Raw genomic sequence first — 23,825 nt, forward strand, 5'->3', positions numbered from 1 at the left:
GTGGTCGGAGCCAGGAGGTGGAGTGAAGGGAAGGGAGAGCTGACAAATCCCTGGACAGAAGCCAGACACCCCACTGAATCCCACAGTGACAAGTTCCTGAGGTCTGGGGGAAGATCAACATGGAGGGGTTATGTGTGCCTACAAGCACGCATGCAGGGATTGGGAGCAAACAGCCAGAAATGTGAGAAGAAGAGGAAAAGAAAAATCCACACAGAAAAGAGAGGAAGAAAAAGACCAAAAGAATGGGGCAGCAGGGCCCAGAGAAGTGAAGAGGCAACAGAAAACTCGTAGGGAGAAAACAAAGGGGGAGAGAGGAGGGACATTCACAGGGAAAGAGGAGAAAGATATAAGAAGCAGATACCCAGAACAGAGAGAGACACAAAGACAGAAAGGCCCCCAAAAGACAGGAAGACAGACCCCTCCCACCACATATTTACACGCACACACCAAGTCTTGCAGCTTCTGGGATTTTCTGAACCAAGCTATTTCGGATGAGAGCAACCTGGAACATCCAAATCCAGGTTTCACACAACATTAAACAGAAGCCCAGAGAGGGGCAGCAACTTGCCAAAGGTCACACAGCTATTTACCATCAGATCCTGGCCTCAAAGCCAAGTGGCCTGGCCTGCAGTACTACAAAATCCACAGCACCCTGTACTTCTGCAGGGTTAGAGCAAATCACCCATGAGCTGAGGCGGACTCTCCCGCCCAGAACTTTCTTAAGGGGCATCCTCACAACAATCAAGGGATCCTCACCCAAGAAAAAGCTGTCTATATCCTGGAAAGAACAAACGCACCATTTCTAGCTCCCCCAGCTTCTTGGAATGCCCTGAACAATCTTGCCCAGATGGAAAATAACCATAGCAGCATGGGCTCTCACATTTAAATTCTATTCTAAAAAGAACTTTTGTTGACCTGATCCTCAACACACAGCTGGGAAGACGGCAGAATATGTATTAGTGTCCCATGTACAGGTGGGGAAACAGACTCAAGATAACCATCCTATCGAGGTCATCGGGCTCGTACATAACAAAGCTGACCCTCCGACCCAGGCCTCTGCCATTACACATCCAAAACGCCTCGCACCAAAGCAGCCTTCTCTCGCCCTGAGATGCCCCCCCCCTTCCCTTCACCTGCCGTTTAAGGGGGAAAAGCAGAGTGGTCTGTTCACCCCTGACCTTCCTGTCATCCCACCCCAAGCCGTGGCACCTGCTTTCCAGCCTCTGACCCTTTGCTGGCAGGGCAGGAAGCAAAGCTGGAAAGGCCAAGAGCTGGGGAAGCTCAGCAGGGCCCGTGGGAGGGGAGGCGCGCTCTGGCTGCCCACCGGCTATTTAGCGGCAGCCACGATAAAATGTGAGCAGATGTTGGCTCTGTTCCACTGACTCACTCCACTGCAGGCAGCAGCAGAAAGCGGTCCTGAGGCTGCCTCTGCCCATCCCCAGAACAGCTCATTCAGACTCATAAACACAGGCTGAATGCATTTAGAACAGCGAGAGCTGTCATCACGGAGCCCCGGAGTTAAGGAGGTGGGGGCCCCTAATGACTCACGGGGCACATTCAGAAGTCTAGGAGCTCACGCCCTTGGGGCTCTCCTTGTGTGACGGTGGACAGCCACCCAGTCCAGCCTGTGGGGACGAGAGCCCCCAGTTCTGTCCCTGGGGCTGTTCTGGGAACATTTAGCCACACCTTGCCTCTGATTTCAAACTTGGACCCAGATATTCCTGTTTCCAACATAATCCATTAGAGCGCCTCAATCCACCTACTTATCTAAACTATTTTAAAAGCTAATTAACATTTCAGTTTATACTTCCTCCTGGAGGGATAAATTGAGTGGCAACTAAGCGGAACAATCTAGCTTTTTGTCTTTAGGTTACCTTTTAAGCTCTCAGGTACCCCTTGATTTTCATTTCAGCACAAGAGCCACCAGATTACTTCTCCCATTGGCACTTTTACTGACTCCAGACATCATGTCTCCAGCGCGTCCTGATTTCTCATCTTCTTAGCCTGTCGCTCACATGGAACCCCAGTCCCATTTAGTCCTGCCTGTCCGGGGAGCAGAGCGGGACTGCGGCTTTCACATCCACCAGCCAGACGACCCCAGGCGGTGCTCAGGGCCCACACCACGGGAGCAGCCTGCACAAAAGCCAGGGCAATGGAAAGGCCTGGTACTCTGAGGTCTTCGCCCCCAACTTGAACTCTACCTCCTCTCTGAAGTTTTCTCACCCTTTCAAGGCAGAATTAAGTGACTCCCCCTCTGTACCTACAGCCTCCATTTACAGCACTTTGCACCTGGATTGTGGTCACCTGGTTAGGTGTCTGCCTCCTCCCGGCACACTGAGGACACCGTCACCCACGTGTGTACCTCACAGCGCACAGTGAGTGCTCAGGAATGTTTGCTGAGTGGACCCAGGTGGATGGGGTGACTACATCAAAGCTCTCCTGCCCACTTCTGCCACCTATAAGCCTCACAAGAACTCCCTGCGACAGGGCTCCATCGGCTGGGCAGAACTGGCATCGTCGTCAGCTCTGGAGAGTCCAAAGCACCCTGTCCCCTGATAGGCTCTGTCGCTCTGCCAGTCACACAGCATACTCCTGGCGAAATATGGGACACAGAGACATAACTGGAAGATAAGAACTCTTCCAGGCCAACTCTAAACTAGAATTAACCAATGGCTATCACCTCACCACCTGTCTAGAGATCAGTCTCTTCCATTATGGTGGTGTTTACACAAAGCTGCAGGTGTGAGCTCACACGCATGCACACGCACACAGACACATACACACAAGCCCGTCCAGTAAAGGCTGCTTGGCTACCCCTGCCCCTGGACTCATTCAGTGCTTTGTCAAAATATGAATCTCCTTCAATTCTCTCTCCAATCGCAACGGGCAGGAGGAGCTTGAGGCCATCAAGTTCATTTGCAAAACAGCGGAACGCAGATTGTAGAGGAAGAAGGTTGCCTTGGAGTGGAGCCCATAAAAGCTCACTTAATCCACAGGGTAGTGGCAGGGCTGGTGACTCGCAATGTCAGCTATTCAAGGTTGAAAAGACCTTGATGGGCCATCCAGGAAAAGAACTGCCTCTTTTCCCAGCAGAGCCCCACCTCTTCCCCATACAAACCAGACTGCAATACTCTTGAGTGCAATTCTCCTTTCCCCTCCTCTTCCCAAACCCAGGCTCCTGATAAACCCTAAGTCCAGGTAAGAAGTAGCCAGGCACAGTGGTTCTAGAGACATTTCCTGTCCTCAGTCAAAAGAATAAGTAAATGCTGAGATCCGTCAAGAACAGCAAGTGCCTTACATACAGCTGGTGTTCAGTAAATGCACAAAGGACAAACCTGCTCTTAGCTACCTTTTCTCTTGTGTTCATTCACTATCCGTGTGTCTTTTCTGTTTGTGCCAGTCTGAGCCAAACTGAGAGCTCAAGATAGGAAAAGGGTGTGTGTGTGTGTGCCTGTGTGTGTCTACGTGTGTGTCCGTCTGTGTATGTGTGTGTCCATGTGTGTGTGTCCGTGTGTGTGCCTGTGTGTGTCCACGTGTCCGTGTGTGTGCCTGTGTATCCATGTGTGTGTGTCCATGTGTGTGTGTCTCTGTGTGTATGTATGTGTCCATGTGTGTGTCCGTGTGTGTGTCTGTGTGTGTGTCCATGTGTGTGTCTGTGTGTGTGTCTGTGTGTGTGTCCATGTGTGTGTCTGTGTGTGTGTGTGTGTGTCTGTGTGTGTGTCCATATGTGTGTGTCTGTGTGTGTATGTGTGTGTCTGTGTGTGTCTGTCTGTGTGTCCATGTGTGTCTGTGTCTGTCCATGTGTGTATGTGTGTGTATGTGTCTGTGTGTGTGTCCGTGTGTGTCTTTCCGTGTGTTTCTGTGTGTGTGTCCGTGTATGTCCATGTGTGTGTATGTGTGTGTCCGTGTGTGTGCGCCTGTGTGTCTGTGTGTGCATCTGTGTTTGTGTGTATGTGTGTGTGTGTCCGTGTGTGTGTGTGTGCCTGTGTGTCCATGTGTGTCCCCGCAGCAAAGCACTGAACATAGAGACATGGAAATTATTCCTAACGATTGAAAGGAAAGGCGGCTGGGTGCACTCTGGACTCCAACTCCCCAACTCAAAAGAACCTGAGGAACCCCACCAAGAGGCCCGGCCCCGCAGTAAGCAGCAGCCCAACTTCCTGGGACTCCCTCCTATGAGCCAGCACTGGATTCTGCCACCTTCACACTGAAGGAAAGCCTCTTGGAGGAGGAAGGTCGAGGAGGAGGGAAATCAGAAAGGAGGAAAAGGAGCTCAGGGCACTGACATCAGGACAGGTTATTTTTTTTGGGGGGGGCACAGGTCAGAGGAGAGAGCTAGAAAGACTAAGCCACCTGCCCAGGACTGACATTTCTAACGGAGCCACCTCCGAGGCCAAGGCCACAGTCGGATCGGCCAGCTGATTGCACCCCTTTGGGCTGCAGGCAGTGGAGACCTCTGTTACAGGCCTGGGCTGGGCGGAAAGCCCAGGTTCCTGCTGCAGAACCCCCCCCCACAAGCAAGCCCACCAGGTGACCCTGAAAACAACCTTACCTCTGTAGCCATCAAGGCCCGCTCTATAAAACGAGGCCCCCGGTGCTACCAACCGGGAGGACAAAATCAAGTGGCACATGACACAGTAAGAAGTAAAAGCACCACGGAAGAAGGGAGGCAGAGGGCGGGGCTGGGAAGGACAGAAGGGAGAGCCGGAACCTGCCCGTCTCTCGTCCACGGGTGACCCTGCAGGACTGCTACAGAGGGCTTCCTGCAGCATCTCTCTACCACCTCCTGTCTCCCAGAGTGTTAATCAGGGACAGTTCCCTACCCCACTCGCCAAAGCTCCCAAGTGCCCTGCCCTCCAGCCACATGCTCCATGTCCCCAGGACATACCCACAATCTACCCAGCAAATGGTGCCTTGTCCTTTCACTGCCTGGGCCACAGTGGACAATAACCTGAGATGACTTTCAGCTGCAGCCTCTGTAAAAAATAAAAAATTAACAATTAAACATTTGTGCCCAAGTGCACCAGGGTCACCCCTGCCGTCTTCCCTCAGGGGCAAGGAAGGAAGGAGGAGACCAGTCCCCGAGGGGGTGAGGTCCTGAGCACCAGTTAAAACACTGTCCCTGTGCTCAACAGTTCTGTGAGCACAGCCTGGCTCTTCTCAGAAACCCCTGCTCCGGCCATGCTGCCGGGCCCTTCCTCACAGACACAGAACCCCCACCTCACCGGTCCTGCAAGCCACACGTCACGCCCCCCTCTTCCAAGAATCTCTGAGCCAAACAGTCAACTGCCAGTACAGTCTCAGACTCATTACCTTTCTGGGACGAATTCTAAAAATTCTGTAACCAAATATACAATTCCATAACTAAAGTAGGGAACGAGTTTGCCAGTTCCATACTTGTGTCCCAGCGCCCAACCTGGGAGCTGATGAGGGCAGGGACCAGACCCTTCCCTCACTTGTGTGTCACACTCATGTAGAGGATCAGGACACCTGGGGATGAAATGTAGCTGGCGTGTGACACCAGTCTCCAGTGGACCAATACCAAGTGTGCCCAATACACGTTTCACAGCCCACTTCCCTAGAAACGACAGCGGAAGAGCCAGCCCTGGCAGTACCTCGGGGGTCAGCTTCAGGACCGCGGGCTATGCCTTGGGGCAGAAAGGAGTGAACACAAGAAAGGAAGAGTTTTCAGTTGGTCCAGGTGTCTGGCGAAAGCACCTGGAAACTACTGTAGGAGGAGAGGTTCTTCAATATGGAAGCTCTGTGGCCAGGATTTCAATCCTGCCAACCTCCAAGGGCCCCTGCAGCGTGGCTGTGGTCAGTGTGTCACCTTCCCCTAACATACCTATGAGCTCATTTGAAAGGCCCATCAGTCTGCTGCCTTCCCCCGCCCAAGACCATATGATACATTCCAAAGCCAAACAGAAATGATGTCTGAATTATTTGCTTCCACAGATCTCCTTTTCTAGTGTGGATAATGGTAGCTGTTTGTGAATACAAAGCGTGCTGCGCCTTTCATGGAAGTGAACAAAAAGCATCATTCTAGAACCATGCCAGGAACCCCCCCAACCCACCAGGGCAACAGGAGGAGGGCCCAGAGGAGGTGGGAAAGGCCATGGCTCCACCACGCAGATGGGCTCTGGAAGGCGGGGCAGGGAAACTAAAGAAGAGCAACATGAAGCAGCCTTCCTTACCCCTGCCTTTCAGCAGCAGACAGAGAGGCACTGCTTGGAAAGATGGGAAGGGAGAAAACCTGGGTATTGCACTGCTCCGAAAGCCTACTGATGGTCACAAGTCTTGAGGCAGGAAGGTAAAAGAATCACCCGTTGCCACCCACCAAAGCAGGGAGGAGCTGGTAAGCGGGAAGCATGGGAGCTCCACTGCCAACGACTGAGAGAGTACTCAAATGAGGGCTTCAGAGAAAGCAAGACACTCCCCGCCCTGCCTCGTGCCCCACAAGCCTCTACTAAGAGACCTCACCTTCCCGTTTTCTAACTTGCCATAATCATTCCCTGGTCACAGAGGCCTCCGTCAGTGCAGAATTAATACATTTCTTCCTACCCTCCAGCAGAAGAACGAGGCAGAGGTGGTACAGGGCACCAGCTCTATTATCTACTAGCTGGTAGACCTCAGACAAGCCAGCTGTTCTCTCTCAGCTTCAGTTTCCTCACTTGTAACCTGGATGTTATCTGACAACCTGCACTGCCTCCCTCATGGCAAAGGAGCAAATGAGAGTGTGCTGCAGAGTCCTTGCAAGATGACAGGAACTACCCAGCGAAGGAACCAAATGTGCTCCTTGCTGACAACCGCCAGCGAGTCCTCAAGGGGTGAGTCCTGCTTATTCGGGGCCCTACACCCCAGGCCTCAGCAGCAGCTCTGCTTCTCCCTTGCCTCAGTTTCCCCCTATTCTTGACAGCAGAGAAATGCTAGTCACATGCTGGACTCCCAACAACCTGAGGAAGCATCTGCCAGGTCCTCAGAAAGGGAAAAGCTGTAAGTGCCAGGGTGCTTAGAGGAGGCAGGCTTCAGGAGGGACACACGTCCAAAACATCCATCAGCCCCAAGTGCCAATGAATGTCAAGCATGAGCTGCAAGGAGAGCTGTGCCCGGAACTGGCCCAGCCACTGGCTGTTGATTCTCCGGGCAGAGAGAACTTGGCATCCTTGGGAACGGCGAAAACATTTAACTCTGCTGGAAAAACATCGACAGTCAGATGTTCAAAGCTGCAGCCAAGAGCCGAGCAAACCTCTCTCCGTCCACCATGCCCTCCCCAGTCCCAAGGTCAGAAGAGGCAAGCTGCTGCTCTCACCCCCACTAAAGCTGCCCTGTCCTGAGCTTAGAGCCACTGCAAACTCAGTCTCGTGTTCCAATCCCAGGGCAGAACAGATGGGGGCCAGGCAGGGTCAGAGCTGCCAGCCTGGGGACATGCCCCCAAGCCTGGGACCAAGTTAGCTGGCGACAGGCCGGCCCAGGCTGTTAATCAACAGCTCTGGTGATGTAAGCTCTGGTAGGGCTGGCCTGTGCCTGTCCAGGAACATCCATTCCTGGGGTCCACTGTCCTCTATCCTCCTTCAAACATACACCATCTGCCTCCTGAGTGACTGCGGGACTCCAAAGGGCTTTTCCTAAGAAATACTTGTAAAAGGGAACTGCTATGAACTCTCAGGGATCCAAAAGCGCAGCATTCCCACCCCTCCGTGCCTTTGCCCCTGTCTTCTGAGGAAAGCTGACAAACCTGGTGTCCCTCAAACCCTCTCTGAGTGGTTCCTGGTCCTAAGGCCTCTGCCTCCCACCTCTGCTTCCCTTCTTGTCCCATCCCATCCCCAATGGATGACCCCAGGGCCAGACGGGGCACTCACCAGATTTGGAGTAAAGCACCAGTACATTATTCCGGGTCCTGAGAAGTTTTTTCAAGTCCTTGGGATCAGAGATCCTCTCGATGAGTGAGGAGACCTTTGTGGAGCACAGCCACGCCGGCAGGCCCACCTGGAAGACAAGGAGCCACGGGCAGTGAGCCTGAGCCCCCACTCCCGGCCAGGCCCGAGGAAGAACGGGGGCCCACGGACATGCTGCATAGAGCACATGTACTCCATTCAGCGGGATAAGGGTACCCTTCTCACAAAACTGTAACTGCCTTTTCACTTCATTCCCTCTCCAAGTCACCAACCCCAAGACACCCCCCCAAGACACTTCCCAGCCCTCTCCCAGTGTCCACGTCACCCTCTGCTTCGTGCACTTTATAGGGCTGTATAGAAGCACTTGCCACCCACTCAATCGAGATATCTCTGCACTGCACCCCAAATGCCACACACCAAAGCAATGTGAAAACTCCCTCCCACCTAGGAGCACCAAAGCACACAACCCACAGAGAAGTATGATCACCTCTGATGTTTAGGATGGGAATGGATGGGTGAGGGGTCTTCTGCTTTCCGCACTCAGCCAATGATCTCAGGAGACCAGCCAACAAGAAATGAGCCAGCTGTCCCCAAGAACCCTGAAAACCTTGCACGTAGAGGTACTAGGCACCTCTGTGGGCACAGTGAGGGGTTGGCTAAAAGCAGGGCGCGCACGCGCGCGTGTGTGTGTGTGTGTGTGTGTGTGTGTGTGTGTGTAAAGTCTGAATAAGGAGCAGTCACACAGCAAGTCCCCACACCCAGCCCACACAGCTGGCCAACAGTCCCTTGCCTCGCTGGCAGAAAACACGGGGTTACTATGTGGAGAAACTGACTAAGGAAAGCTCTGCTGGGAGACACAAGGCAAAGATGGTGGAAGTCAGACCCTGAGAAAAAACAGGGGATTCAAGGAACATCTACAAACTGAACCTTGAGCTGGCCCATCCCCCAGCATCCCTTTTTCAGAATGCGGCTCATCTTATTCCCGCAGGCAGGAGATTAGACAATTTTTCTCTGGAGAAACTGAGAAGCACAGAAAAACAACCTAAAAACAGTGACTTGGAGATCCTCCAATGAAACAGTAGCGTTCCCACTCAAATACCCATTGTGAGGCCCTCTAAGTAAACAAGGGCCCTCCACCCCTTCCTACACTGGGTCTCCAACCTACAGAGCTAATGCCTTGCTCTTTAATACAGACAAAGCCAAGGTTCATCAGATACCTGAGGAAAGCCCTTAAAGCAAATGACAGAGATGAAAACAAACCAGGGGAAAGATGAAACTTAGATTGAAAAGAAAAGAAAAAGAACAGAAGAAAACAACGAAACTATTATTATTCTCAGAGAAATAACAGTACATCCATCAAACAGTAATTGAGTGTTATGAGAAAGGAATGGTCAAAGAGAATCAGGAAAAACTCTTGGAAAGAAAAACTCACAGAAATAAAAAATGTCAATAGAATTGAAAGTAGAATTGGGAAAAAGAAACCTCCTAGAAAATAAAACAAAAAGATCAAGAAACAAAAAACGAACTAAAGGATAAGAAAAATAAGACGGATCCATTAAATGCAAGAGCCAATTAAAGGAACTACAGAAAAAGAAGAAAACAGAGGAAAAGAATTATCAAAGAAATAATTGAAGAAAACACCCCAGAATTGAAGGATGTGAGCTTCCAGTTGAGAGGGCCCGGCATCAAGAATAAAAAAAGACTCTCACCAGAGTACATCTTGAAAACTTTCAGAACACTGCTGACAAAGAGGAGATTTGAGTTTCAAAGAAAAAGAAAAACACTATGAAAGATCAAGAGTCAGAACGGGCAGACTGCTCATTGGCACTCCAGAAGACAGTGAAGCACTGCCTTCTCAAGCAATGTGATTTCCAGCTGGGCTTCTATAACCAGCCAGACTACCTGGTAATTGTGAGTACAGATTTACTCAGACTTAAGATCTCACATGTGAAAAATTTACCACCAATGCACCCTTTCTACCTTGTTTCCCCAAAAATAAGACCTAGCTGGACAATCAGCTCTAATGCGTCTTTTGGAGCAAAAGTTAATATAAGACCCCATCTTATTTTACTATAAGACCGGGTCTTATGTAACCTAACATAAAACCGGGTATGATATGATATGATATGATATGATATGATATGATATGATATGATATAATATAATACTGGGTCTCATATTAATTTTTGCTCCAAAAGACGCATTAGAGCTGATTGTCCGGCTAGGACTTATTTTCGGGGAAACACAATAGGAAGCTACTGGAACTCATGCTCTACCAAAACAAGAATAAATAAAAAAATAAGAAAGACATAGAACCTAAGAAACAAAGGCTCCAACGGAGGAGAGGCAAGGAGAATTACCACGTTGACGGTGATGAGAAGCCCAGGACAACTGTTCCACAGCCGACAGAGCAGCCAGCACAGAATGGAGCAAGGACAGAGGCTTATGGGAGAATGTGGTCAATAAAAACAGACAACTGTAGATTATCTAATATGCTTGATCATATTGATCAGTTAAATAATCTGGCCAAAGTCCCACAGCTAATAAGAAAGAGCCAGGACCTGAAGCCCAGTCCCTATTTGACCCCAGGCCCTCTCAGGCCACTGCCTCTTTGCAGCCACAAGTCTGAAGTTGAGCCTGAGCTCTACCACTTGGTAGCGGAGAAGCCCAAGCAACATCACTCAACCTCCTAGAAGCTTAATGCCTCGCATCTGACATGGAGATAATAATACCTCCCTCGTGGGACTGCTGTGAGGATGAAATGGGATAACTTATCGAACATGCTTTATGAATCATAAAGCACTCCAATAGTATCATTACCATAATATATAATACAAATTTCCATCTCAGCAGAGTAGAAGACAGAAATGCGGCCATATTCTAGTGTTTCTAAATATAATCGGCCATTAGATTTCAAGATTCCTTCTCCCCAGGGTAAATCCGTCCAGGAGGAGGAGTTAAGGAATTACTTCTCCCTCACTTTGCCCTGCCAGAGCTGTGTACGATGCCTACTAAAGACCACGGCCTTTATGCAGCCCACCTTGAGAACTCACGAAAATGTTAATTTTGCTTTATTATTACATGTTATTTACCGCTCCCAGAGAGCTGATCGACTTCAGACTAAAAAGTCCATAGCTCAATGCACATAATTAAAGGAAAAACAAGAAAAGAATCTGTGGGAAAAACACGTGGACTCTGTTCTGTTTTTACTCCTCAGGTAATCTGCAGTCAAGAAAACAACTGCCCTCGCCCAGTACCTGGGGACTCTGCCCCGCGCCTGAGACTGGCAGGCACCCACACTTCTGGAACTGGGGAGAAGGAAAGGGGAAGGGAGGGAGGGCGAGCCCAGTGCCCACCTGCCCCGGCAGCATGCTGGCACACACCTGGGCCACAGAGAGCACCGTGTCTACAGCAGAAACTACAAGAGCTGAGTCCCACGGCACACGCACAGCTTCCTTCCTATAAAACCCAGTGCATTCCTCAGGCCATCTAGCCAACGGCAACCCTCAGAGTACACAATCCATGTTCTAGTCAGCCACCAAAGCCTCGGACCCAGTGTCTACCCTCACACAACAGAGAACTTAAGCTCCACCAGAGATACACCGGGCAAGCTGACTCTGCTTGAATACCATCACCAGCCTGACACTGGGGCTTACACATGGGCAATGCCTGCGGCTGGGTATTTATGGAGGGCCTGCCTCCTCCCCGCTCCTTACCCTACCCCTAGGCTAGGAGCTCGGAGGACAGGGCCCAGAACAGTGTCTGGCCCCTTGAAAGCCTTCAGGAAAATGTTTGTCCAGCAGATAAACATGACAAAGCACACAAGTTACCACACTCCTGACCTTTGCAGAGATCACCCACTAAGAACTCGTTACACAGTGAGTCTGCGGCAGCTCTCAGGAGACCTGGAAGGGACCAGTGACAGCAGACAGACCCCAGCGCAGTCAGAGAGGGTCTGGGCTGGAGCATAGTAGGAGAGGTGAGGTCAGGCTGGGGGTCTTCTAAGCCTGGCTCAAGAAATTCATTTGGCCATGACCTCAGCCGGGGCAGCCAACAGGAAGCTAGAGGTGGAGGGACGAGCTGGGTGACTGTCCAAGTGGGAAGAAATGGGTCAATCCGAGAGCCTCAGGGAGAAACAACAAAACCCAATGACTATTCACATATAAGGCAGGAAGAGAGAAGAAGTTAAAATGACCCCAAGGATTCTGGGCTAGGAGTGAGGAACAATAGCCCCAAATGGAAGACCTGAAAAGCAGCATCAGCAGAGACCTTAGTCTTATGTTCAGGCGTGGACCTGTGGACAAGACACCCCAGTACAGGCATCCTCCAGGCTTGAGAGGAGGAGGAAACCTCAAAGCCAACGAGGTCTCTGGGGTCGAGGTTCAGAAGGAGAAGCAGAGGGAGGGAACACTTCAGTGAGGGGAGGAAGACGGACAGAAGGAACGTCGGGAAGGAGAGGCTAGGAAGTGTTGCATCAACACAGACCACGGAGGAGACACACAACAAAGTAGGTGACTGATCTATAGGCAAAGACCATGGCCAAGTCCACTGGACACAAGATCTTAGCAGCATGGGAGGCTTAGAAGCCAGAGTGCTGAGAAGAGAAAGCACAGCTGCGCAGGAGCTGGGGTGGCCACAGAAGGAGCACAGGTGGCCCAGTAGGGTCAGGAGAAAGATGGGCTGTCTCCATGGCACACGTCTGTGGGCACAGGAAAGGCAGGCTTTGGAGATTTGGGAGTGAGAGAGGAAAACCGTCATGATAGCCGGATCTGGGAGGACCCAGGGAGTTGGGGTGCAAAGAGCTAAGATGTGAGGCTTAGCATCTCTGAGTGGGGAGGATGAAAAGCCCATGTCTGGCCTCTCACAGACCCTCACCTTAGCAGGCAACCGCAGGGACAGCCAGGAGGGAGGCCATTCCCTCCCTCCCCTAAGCCTAAGGGGACGCTCTCCCAGCCACTTAACATTCTCCTTTCTCCTCCACTTCAGTCTATTGTAACCTTTCCCGTGTGTGGGCTCCTTCCTTTCCTTCAGATGCGGCTCCAGTGAGCTTTGGATGGCACTGAGCGCCTCCCTGCAGATTTCTTAAGTCACGAACCACAAACCTTGACAATAACTACCGCAACAATAACAACGTTAATGATGCACAAACCCTCTGCTTTGTCACGGCCTCAGGGGACACCGGGCAGTGCTGAGAGGTGCTTCAGAAGCCTTTGGAGCCAGCCAAGGAAGTGCTTCTGGGCTTGGCAGGCTCTTTACAGTCTAAGTCATTCTCTTTGGCCGTAGAGGAGAGGGAAAAATCCGCTCTGTTCACCATGCGAACTCCTTCTGACGGGCTCCGATAATTGCTTTCTTTCTGCTCAACATCCCGCAGCTTTAACAGGATTTGCATCAAGGATGAGCCGCCCCCATGGGCTAGGCTGAGACCCATAAACTACTCCACCAGTGCAGGGCAGAACTCCGCTGGGAAGGATGGCCTCCCTTTTTCTGCTACTGGGGAACACAGGACCCCAAAGCCAGGTCCCACTTGCATCAGAGAGCAGTGCCACTGCCATCAGAGTGCCAGTCCCTTAGCTCCCAACCGCTGTCACAGTGCTGTGCCCCACTCAGAACCCCAGACCCCTCCATCAGAGCAGCCCCTTCCATGCCCAAGCCTCTCCCCACTCCTCAGAGCCCAGCAGCACCCAGGGTCCCTGGCACAGAACCTCACCTCCACTCCACCACAGCGGGAGGCAATGGGGGGCAGGAAACTGGGTTCCCACTTCATTTTCCGGACTCCTTGCAGTGTTCTCCTAACAGGCGGCTGCCCATATCAGGGCCTGCCAGACAAACCACCCTCCGGCCTGGCAGCCCACGCTCGTTTGCTCCCTTTGTGGTTTTCCCGCCCCTCAGACGTCATGGAAAGGGCACTGCTTCTGGAGTCAGAAACCCAGGGTCAAACCCAGGCGCCATCATGAAGCGCACAATGATCTCAGAGCATCATTTCCGCACCTGTGACGTGGAGAGGACAATGCTGACACCTGCCTGGCAGGGTTGGTTGAGGATTAAACGAGGGGGGAAAAGTACACAGAGAACCTAACATAATGCTTGGCATGCAGAAGCACGTAATAATCGTAATTAGCTTTAGTAGTACCATTAGTGAGACAAATCACAGAGCAAGGACAACAGTAAAATGGGAACCACCTCTTCCTCCCCAGGGCCCAGCTTGCAATCAGGCAAAACAGCACACACATCCAGGCAGGAAGAAGTGTGCACGTCCACACGTTCAGCATCATAAAACCTGGAATAATCACCCATCTGCACAGCGACCCAGACAAGAGGCTACGGCACACATGGAGCGCTCCATCCAGGTTTTGTGCCCATTTGCCCCTGATGAATGGGTACAGGGGAGGAAACTGAGGCTCAGAGGGGCTCAATTACTTATCAAGGTCACACAGTAGGTAAGCAGCAGAGCTAGGACTAGAGCTTGGGTCTCCCAGCTGCTGGCCAGAGGTGGTGGTCTGCTTCTCTCAATCCCACAAGCTCCCTGAACTTGAGGCAACCCAAGCCAAAAAAGGAGCACCTCCTGCCCAGGTAGGACCCATCAAAGCAGCCAGGAAAAGCCATCATCTTCCAGAATCCCATGGCAAGGAGGGTCTCAGCAGGGATTTCCACTAACCCTCTGCTTCCTGCAAACCCAGAGCACCCGTGGTCTGCCCTGGTTCTAAGGGTCCTGGGGCAATTAGCCCCGAGTTGCCGTTAGGCTGTGTACAGGAGTCTATGCCCCTTTCCATCTCCCTCTTGCTCTAACACACAACACACACAAGCTCCTCTCTCTTCACTTAAGCTCACCCACGACCACCACCGGGCTAAAGAGATAAAGAGTCGTACAATTCTGGAAAGTAATAGGGAGAACAGTCCTTGTCACATGACACCCTCAGCTTTAAAAGGCCCCAGATCTCTGGGGGCGATGCCAGCATCCTCAAGTTCTCTACAGCCAGGGAGGCTGTCCTTTCAGACTCACTATTCGATGCAGATGGTGAAGCCAGAGGTACTCAATTACGTTAAAGCAGCTTGCTACAGGAGGAAGACTGGAGGACAGAAGTTTAACATTTAGGAAAAAGGGTGGAGGTGGGACTTGACCTTTTTGCTCTGTCAACTGAAAAAAGATACCCTTCTTATGTTGGGAGCTGTGAAGAAACTAGCTTAATTTGGTGTATAACCCACATTTTGCTCAAAATAGTTTTGAAATGTCAGGATCTAAAAGCCTAGACTCTTAAGAAGCTGGTGGTAAAGGGATCCAGGAAAAATGTTAAAAACAGATGACCTGAACGTAAGGTCAAAGAATTTGAGTTCTTTGGCCGAGAATTTAGAGCTGGAGATTTGGTGGAAAGAGCCAAGAAATCCAAGTTTTGTGCAGGTTTTGATGTTTACTGGCTGTGTGACCTTAGACAAGTCCTCGCTCCTTCTCTAAGTCTTAGTTTCTTCCTCTGTAAATGAAGGTGCTCGGCGTGGTTTCTAACGTCCTTTACAATTGTGACATTTGGCAAATCTACTCTCATGACCACTACTAGAGAAGGACAGTGAGGTAATTACACCTTATGGAGAAACCACTGAGTTTCTCTGAGTACGGGAACCCCTCCCATATTAAAAGCCACACCTCTCAGTCTCCTTTGCAGCAAGTGTGGCTATGTGACAAAATTCCAGCCCCTGGAATGTAAGCAAAAGCGTTGTGTGTTAACTTTTAGGAACTGTCCCTAAGAGACACCTGGTAAGAGTCTTAGTTCCCTCCTCCTCCTTGCCAGCTGGAATTTGGATAAGACGACTGGAACTCAAGCAGCCACCTTGAGATAATGAGGAGAAAGGAATTGCTAAAGATGTAGAGTAACAAGAGAGTACCTGGGTCCCTGACACCATAGAGTGATATAATGGCCCTGAAATACCCCTTTCCAGGCTTCTACATGAGGGAAATAAACAATCTTTTAAAGGCATTGTCATTCTGGGGTTTCTGGCACACATACAAATAGAACTTGAGTACCTACTGGAACAAAAGCTTTACTAGAAAGAAATATTAACATCTGCTTCGGTTGGGATATGTCTAAATGTCTGAGGCATCAAACCATGCATCATACTTCAGATAAATTGTCATAAGAAAGGAGGCAGAGAGACTATCAAGGGTTTGATTTACTAGGTTCCTACTACGGTATTTACCCACGTGCCACTGTGCCTGTTCTTATCAGGTATCTTGGTCACCTGATGACAGCTACCCCTAAATGAAAGGAAGATTAGCTAGTCACGCTGCAGTTTCCTTACAGCCTCAGCTCTTACTCGGAAGGGGACCACTGCAGGAGAATGAAAGGCCGGACATCCCTTGGAGTGCACAGGCTTGAGGTGGGCTCGTGGGATCCCCAGGACAGGACTCCTCGCAACAGTCCTCACATGACATCTCCGGCCTCCAGGTAGTCCCCCAGAGCTGAGGACTCAAAATTGCCTAAGCCTGCTCAACCTAGCGGGGCCAGAAGGCTGTGGGGACCAAATATGTTAATCCATGGAAGTCCCTACCATTTCATCTTGGATAGCTCTAGTCATTAGAAAGTTCAAAGCCTTCCCGCTCCCAGGCCATTCTGTCAGCCTATCATAGTCTGAAGATGGCAAACACATTCCCTCTTAGGAGTCTATAGAAGAAATACCCCAATTCCTCAGATGGACCCTCAACTCCCTCACCGTCCTGAATGATCAGAGCTCGACACAGCCCTGCTCATGATTCTCGGAGCTTCCCCAATGCTGGGAGCAGCGAGTCAGGCTTGCAAAGAGCAGTTAATGTTCTGCATTAAACTATAATTTACTTTGGAAAATAAACACCTATGCTTTTATTATTCAAAATGCAGGAAATTGATCTCAACACAAATCTTGACTGGTGGGTCACAGTTTAAAAAAAAAAAAAAAAAGTTGAGAAACACCCTTAGTGAATCTCTTAAAATATGGGCTCCACCGTCTGCCATACAGTGCTGGGAAAAGCCTAAACTAGTACAATTCGTTTGGAAAGTCATTTGGCACAATTTAGCAAGTATCTTAAAAGTATTTATGCTCCTTGACTCGGTAATTCCGCTTTGGGGAATCTGTCCTGAGGAAATTAGCAGAGGTTCTGACACAGACGTGACTCACATGGTCCTACTCATAGGGGTCAAGAGTTGTAAGCAACCTAAATATTCAACAGTGGGGGAATGGCTACTTAGAGTAAGCCACTCGACAGAATAATACCGCCATTTAAATGATGTTCTCAAAGATTGTGCAATGAAAGAAATACTGTTTTAACGTTAAGTCTTAAAACACAGAATTCAAAATATACATGGTACGATGACGATATGCAAAATTATGCTCAGAAAAAGACTGAAAGAAAAAAACGCATCGAAGTGAAGCTTTGTCCTTTGAGAGATTTTATTCTTCCCCTATGTCTATTTTTCTAACTCACTATACTAGACATTTTAATATTAATTTACATATTTTAATATTTTAATATTTAATATTTTAAAAACTACCACCAATTGGCCACCATCATGGAAATACGTAACAGCCTCAAAGTATCTCCCCACAAGAAAATATAACTGTATGGTGGAAAAACCTGGCAGAAACCCCCTTGACTAAGGGATTAACGTTAACATCCCTAGTAATGGGGCAAATCCAATCAGATGCCACCTGACAGAATGCACTGAACAGAAACATCACCGAAAACCAAACTAAGGGACAGTCTTCAAAAGTGTCAGTCCAAAAGACAAAAACTGAAAAACTGCTCCACATTGAAGGAGACTAAAGAGTTAAGACAATTAAATTCAACCTGTGTTTCTAGACTGGGTCCTGAGCCAAATGCTACATTCCAGATTTTGATCACTGTACGTACTATGGTTATGTAAGAGAATATCCTTGCCTTTTAAGAAATACTGAAGTATTTTTAGGGAGCAAAGGAGCATCATGTGTGTAAACTTTATATATGTAGAGGGAGAGTATGATAAAAACAAATATGATAAAATGTTAATATTTGTGGAATTTGGGTAAAGGGCAGGTGGGAATCCTTTGTATTCTTCTTGTAATGCTTCTATAAGTCCAAAATTATTTCAAAATAAGTTAGAAAAAAAATTTACCTAAAAAGAAGACCCTCCCCGCCCCCACGCCAACAGAGACACCGAGAACACAACCAAATACTGCCTGCCACAGGCTTTCTGGGAAACCTCCACCATCCAGCAAGCATTCACTGGCACTTTCTTAAGAGGTGTGCTGATCTGCCCTTCTCACCTCCAGCTGACTGTCTGCCTCTCTGCTCACCTGACATTATGCGGTTTTTTATAAGAACTATTACATGGAATCTGCAAAGTCTTTTTCATGCAACATGTGCCTAGAATAGCCTTGATGAGAGAGAGATACATAAAAGAACATTAATTTTAAAATACGGGTAATTTATGCCCCTTCAAAGGGCAAATTTTAAGCACCTGTCACCAACCACCACGGCTAAACACCGAGATTTCACAACCAATACTCGCCAATGTTCATAAGTCTACCCAGCAGTTTTCCAAACAAAAACAAGCACCATGAGTCCCTGAATGGCAAGTGTGTGTGTGTGTGTGTGTGTGAAAGAGAGACAGAGAGACAGAGAGACAGAGAGCGACAGAGAAGCGGGGCCTGGCATGGCCCTGGGATGTGGGGCCCCCAGCTGCAGCTGAGAGAGCTAAATGTGCTTATGAAGAATAAGAGAGAAATGGGAAAGAACTTGGCAAGGGAATAGAACCCAAGAGCAGATTCTTTACTTCTAAATTCCAGGGCGTAGGGATTAGCCTGTGATCGTCACAACAGCTCAAAGTACAGAGTGCTTATGCTTACTGTGTGACCAAGAGCCAGCGAAGCAGTTCAAATGATTATCTAATTTAATTATTTTGGCAAGTGAACAAAATCGTTCCTTTATTATACCCATTTGATAGATAACAAAACTGAGACTAAGAGGAGTTAAGACACCTGCTCAACATCACACAGTAAGTAGGTAAGAGAGCTGTGACTCAGACCCAAGTCTGACAGACTCCAGCAAAGACGACAGATTCCTGGCGCCACGCACACCTTGCTGCTTGCTCCTGTAAATACAAAGCCAGCTGCCTTTCTTGTATTTTGCTTTCTTTAAAAAGCTCACTTTGTACGTGGCTTCTCCACAATACCGTTCTTGCCCCTTATATTCCCCACAGCACAAATGTGGCTGTCAACAAGGGACAATCCAGGGGCAGGACAACTGAACGGAGAGCTTATAAAAACTGGTTTTCTTATCCTGAAATTGCAACTGCAGTGCATTTAGCCAGGACTTAAGTCTCTCAAGTTTTTAATGTTTTGAAAAACCTCTTTGAGAGCCAAGAGGGCTTTGGGTCCCTGCCAACCTGTGTACACATGACAAGAGCTAACGAAAAAGAGCTGGTAGAGGGAACCGGGGATTGGGCGGCAGGGAGGCAGGAAGAGCAGGTGAATTCCCAAGCCGGAAATCCAACTGTGCCTCCAAGCTCCGATCATTTATAAGAAAATAACAACTCGGGTGCTCATGACCCATGCATACATCCGTGCTTTCACACAGTATCTCATTCAATCCTCTAAAGTTGAGAGACTCAGTGTTTTCCACCCTTCAGGCCTCATCCCAAGAGCCGAGTCACAAAAATCAATTCAGTGGCATTTTTTTAAATGACATTACATAGAAAACCAGTGTGTATGTACCACAAGTAGCAAAACTAAGTATTCAGTGAAACATATCTGTTGTATTTATGTATATCTGTACTTGGTTATTATGTAAAATGTATAATTGTTCTTGTAGGCATTACAGTAAAAATGCTGGAAAAACTACTACAAACAATCCGTGTGGGAGGTGGTACTATCCCCACTTTAGAGATGTGAACACTGAGGCTCAGGGGCATTCAGGGACGCGCCCTGGGTGAAGCCTAAAAATGGCAGCACCGGGACTCAAGACCAGACCTGATGCTCTTCTCTTTGCCCATCAATGTGAATTCTCCCCACTGATGTCCATGGGAATCCTTCCCACTCCACACAGCTGCACCCAGAACGAGACCGAGAGGCCAGCAAGTCCGCTTTCCCTTCCAATCTGGCTACTGAACGTGACCAACTGCAAAGAGCTGCAGTGACAACCTGATCCATCTCTCCTCTGCTGCCTGCATGCCCGCAATTCCCCACGTGCCTTCAGAGAAAAGCAAAAACGCACATGCTCAGCCAAGTGATGCTGCACAGTGTCACTCGTGTATGTGGCTGACGACGTGCGCAGAACTGGTGCCACACCACTTAGTGGAGAGCAGCAACCTTAGCTGCCCAAACACTATCGACCTCATAAAATTAATGTTAACTTGTAAATTTGTCTGGTTTGTAGTTGCACAACAGCTTGAAGTACAGGTGTTCAGACATACAGATCCCTGGGCCTTATCCTTGAAGAAAATCCATTTTTATACATACCCTCTCCCTTTTGCTTCTATAGCCAAACTGGAAAACCTCTGCCACTGGCCCGTCTTTTAAAAACCTCTCCGGACAGCATGTCACTGCCAGAATTTTCCATCTCTCCCCTTCTCTCCTATCCATTCCTGAGCCCTCTCAGATCTGCTCCCCAACCACCAAAAGGACCGTTGGTGGGGGTTCAACAATGACCTCCACATAAATAACCCTACGGGCACCTCCAGTTCTCGTTTTGCTCAACCTCTTGAACCCTGGCGAACACTCTTACACCCCCTTTTACCTCTCCAGCCACCCTTCCTGTCGTCTTCTTTGTAAACCCTCCTCTTCTCATCCTTTAAATGTTGAAGTTCCTCGGGGGTCACTCAATCCACCTTCTCTTCCCACTCTCCACTCTCCCCCCGGGGGTCTCACCCACCTCCTAGGCAGCACCCCTAAATTAACATCACCAGCTCAGACCTCCCTTCTGAGTGCCTGCTCACTCAGCAGTTCTCAAGCCAGGGGCAAGTATAATTCTCAAATGTTAAAAACCTAACACTCATACAAATAGGTACTGAGCATATTTCAAAGTGATGCAGAACTCATTAATAAGGGACCCACTAAAATGACAAAGTTATGTCCAAAGAGGACATTAAAAAAAAAGGTTAAAAAAAGATATTTTTAAAAAAGAAGGTATAAGAAAGTAATATGCATGTGGTTGATGGAAAAACAAAAAAGAATCCTGATAAAAGATTGCTAAATTAGATATCAAAGTGGTTAACGTCCTGCAGGGCAATCACCTTCCACTCTCTCTTCTCTACCAAACAAATGATTTGCCTCTAATCTAACTTGACAGAGAATGAGTCCTAAAGAATAATAAGCAAAGTTACATTCCCCAGAGCACCAGATGGCCCTTAGGTGGGCAGCTCAGACAATGCCCTAGTATGACATTAAAAAGTCACTAAATCATCTTTTACTTCCAAACTTTTGAATAATTTTTCTTTACCCTGGGGTCTATGAAGTTGGATGGGGAAACATCACACCTTTATTTTCATGAACCTCTAACTGAAATGTAGCCTTCCCTGTGTTATGAATATAGGTAACAAATTCCAGTAACACGGGCAGTGTCTGTGACTGTGCCACTAATAGAAATCACCTTTTCTCATCATACTGCAATGGGTGCGGAAATCTTGAAAGTGTTTATGCTAATCACTACTTAAAATGACAGAAATTAGCAAACCTGCCACTTGATCTTCTTATATGATACATTCATTAAAATGTAAATATTATTCTATCACATATTTGTTATATTTTGGTAACTGTATCTCAGTATCACTGGTTTCCTTTGTAATCCTATGCAGTGTTTTATACATTTAAAAGCATTATCCATAAGTCCCCAGAGAAGCCTTTCCTGACTCCAGGCACTAAGTTAGGAACCACTGTTACACACTCTCTTATCACCTTATACATCTTCCTTCTAGCACTTTCTACCTAAATTAAATAATAAATTAGCAGCTGTCCCACTAGGTAATGGGAGGAAGGGATGGTGTCCATCTTATTTATGACTATGACCCCCGTGCCTTAGAGCGTGGTATGTCTGGCTTATAAAAGACTCTTAAGAAATGTTTTAAAAAATAAAAGAAAGATCTGTGAAATGAATGAACATCTGTGGCACGTGGAGCATGCAGATCGTGGCCCATTTTCTTTGAAATAAGGGGCATGTACAACACTCAGCCCAGGACCCAGCAAGGTGAGACCCCTTCGTGAGAGCAAACCTGTTTGCTCCCCAGGAACCTGCCCTACTTGGCCCAAGAGCAGAGCTTTCCAGCCAATCCCACGTCTCGGCTCAGATACTAAATCACCTTTATGTTTAAGCCCCAGAGTAGGGCCCTCGACCTGGATCTCCATTAATACCTTCCAAGGCAAGGATTAAAGGATCTGCTCATGAATTAAAGACATCTGCTCATGCCAAGGGGTTGGAAGAATGGTGGGATTCTTTGGGGGGATGGATTCTCCACCCCTTCCCCAGCCAGCTGTCATGAGTTGGAAACTCTGAAGCCAGGTACAGGCTCACCATCAGGCCATCTGGGAAAAGAAAGCACATCAAACTGGGGGCTCAGTATTTTTAACCTTGGGGAATAAAAAGCAAAATGGCTATTCTAACTCCACACTTCAACTGAGTGTTTAACCCCCTACTGCATGACTGCAAAGCTCATTATTTAGAAGTGGTCGTAAACTGGTTTGTGGGAAGAGACCCTGTTGGATGTAGAGCTATCAGAGGGAAAAGCACATGAGAGCTAGGCAGGCAGGGTGACAGGAAAGGTGGGAAGGATGAACAGTGAGCACTCCCAGCTGGCTGCCCCTGCTTCCCTACTCAGACCATCAGGGAGCTAAACAGCAAGTTTCGTGGACACCCCATAAAAATGGCTGGTGTTACTATTTCAGAAAATAGTACCTGCCAACCTGGCCACTTAAATATTCAGGTGAGCCTCTAAGAACTATTACTGTGTCCCAACCCATCTATCTATCCCCTTGCCTTCCAGGCCACACCCCCACTCTTGTCTAATGGTCTACATCCTCCTACCGCTGTGCCCACCCACCCATTCTTCTCTAGGGGGAACAGCACCTAATCAGCTTATCTCACCCAGTTAACATGGGACTCGACTACACAGATGGGAAATATGTGGAAACACTTTGCAACAAATGTACCAGGTGGGTCATAATTCTCATCAACAGATCTAATGGGCAGCCACAGGCTCCAGTCGGGTGCGTGATGGGCCACGCTGGAGGAACAGAACAGCCCAGCAACGGGTGAGCTCCTCCTCTCTCCCACTCGGACCTAGGATGCCAGGTGACCAGGTGTGAAAAAAAGAAGGGGAGAGGGGTGGAAGGGCAAATAAACCATCAAAGTCTGGGTAATATAAGAGAACTTAGGCTCTCCTTACATCTGATGCATCACTCGCTGGCCCACTGTCACTTCGACAACCTCCAAAACCTACCACAATGACCAAGCCAGACACAAGAGCCCTACAGAAACAAAACCACAATGCTGGGGCGAACCCTCCAGGGAGGCGGTGTGGTTGGAATCGCCATTCTCAAGAGAGGATCCACTTTCAGAAGAAAGGGAAGAAAAACAGCACTTAAATCCTTAGCCCCAATTCACCCCCCCTCCCATCCAGAGGTAGCACAGGGGCAAAGTGAGGTGGGGAGGCAAGGAGCCAGGCTGGAGCCCAGCTTCAAAGAACTGTGCTGGGGAGAATCGCAGCAGCACAGCCCCCCCCCCCCCAATCCATGTCTCACAGCCTCTATTCACACCCCCATCTGGCCATTCACTGCCTCCGCCTCCTCCTAACTGGCTTCCCAGCACCTCTTTTTCAGCAACTTGAGATGACTGCTGTGGCTCCCACTTACTGGGCACTCCCATGTGCCAAGCACTGTGCTGGGTGCTTCCTGAATTACTCGTGGTCCTTTCAACCCTGCAAGATGGTTATTATTATT

The 23,825-nt window shown here is 48.8% G+C and overlaps 1 protein-coding gene across 2 annotated transcripts in view; it reads right to left on the reverse strand.

The window, feature by feature from the left end:
- PDIA5 (protein disulfide isomerase family A member 5) overlaps nucleotides 1–23,825 on the reverse strand; it is an 83,150-nt gene that overhangs the window by 54,769 nt on the left and 4,556 nt on the right. The window contains exons 2-3 of one of the 2 annotated variants that reach the window (XM_019738984.3): nucleotides 7,860–7,986; nucleotides 4,889–4,976 (exon numbers count right to left, since the gene is read on the reverse strand). In XM_019738984.3, the coding sequence (XP_019594543.2) occupies nucleotides 4,889–4,976; nucleotides 7,860–7,986 (215 nt within the window). Of the gene's footprint in view, nucleotides 1–4,888; nucleotides 4,977–7,859; nucleotides 7,988–23,825 lie in introns of those variants that run through there. The other variant, XM_074330842.2, reaches the window with a different exon arrangement.

The sequence above is a fragment of the Rhinolophus sinicus genome, chromosome 17 (genome assembly GCF_057876585.1).
Source record: "Rhinolophus sinicus isolate RSI-liver-muscle chromosome 17, RSI-T2T, whole genome shotgun sequence".
Classification (NCBI taxonomy): domain Eukaryota; kingdom Metazoa; phylum Chordata; class Mammalia; order Chiroptera; family Rhinolophidae; genus Rhinolophus; species Rhinolophus sinicus.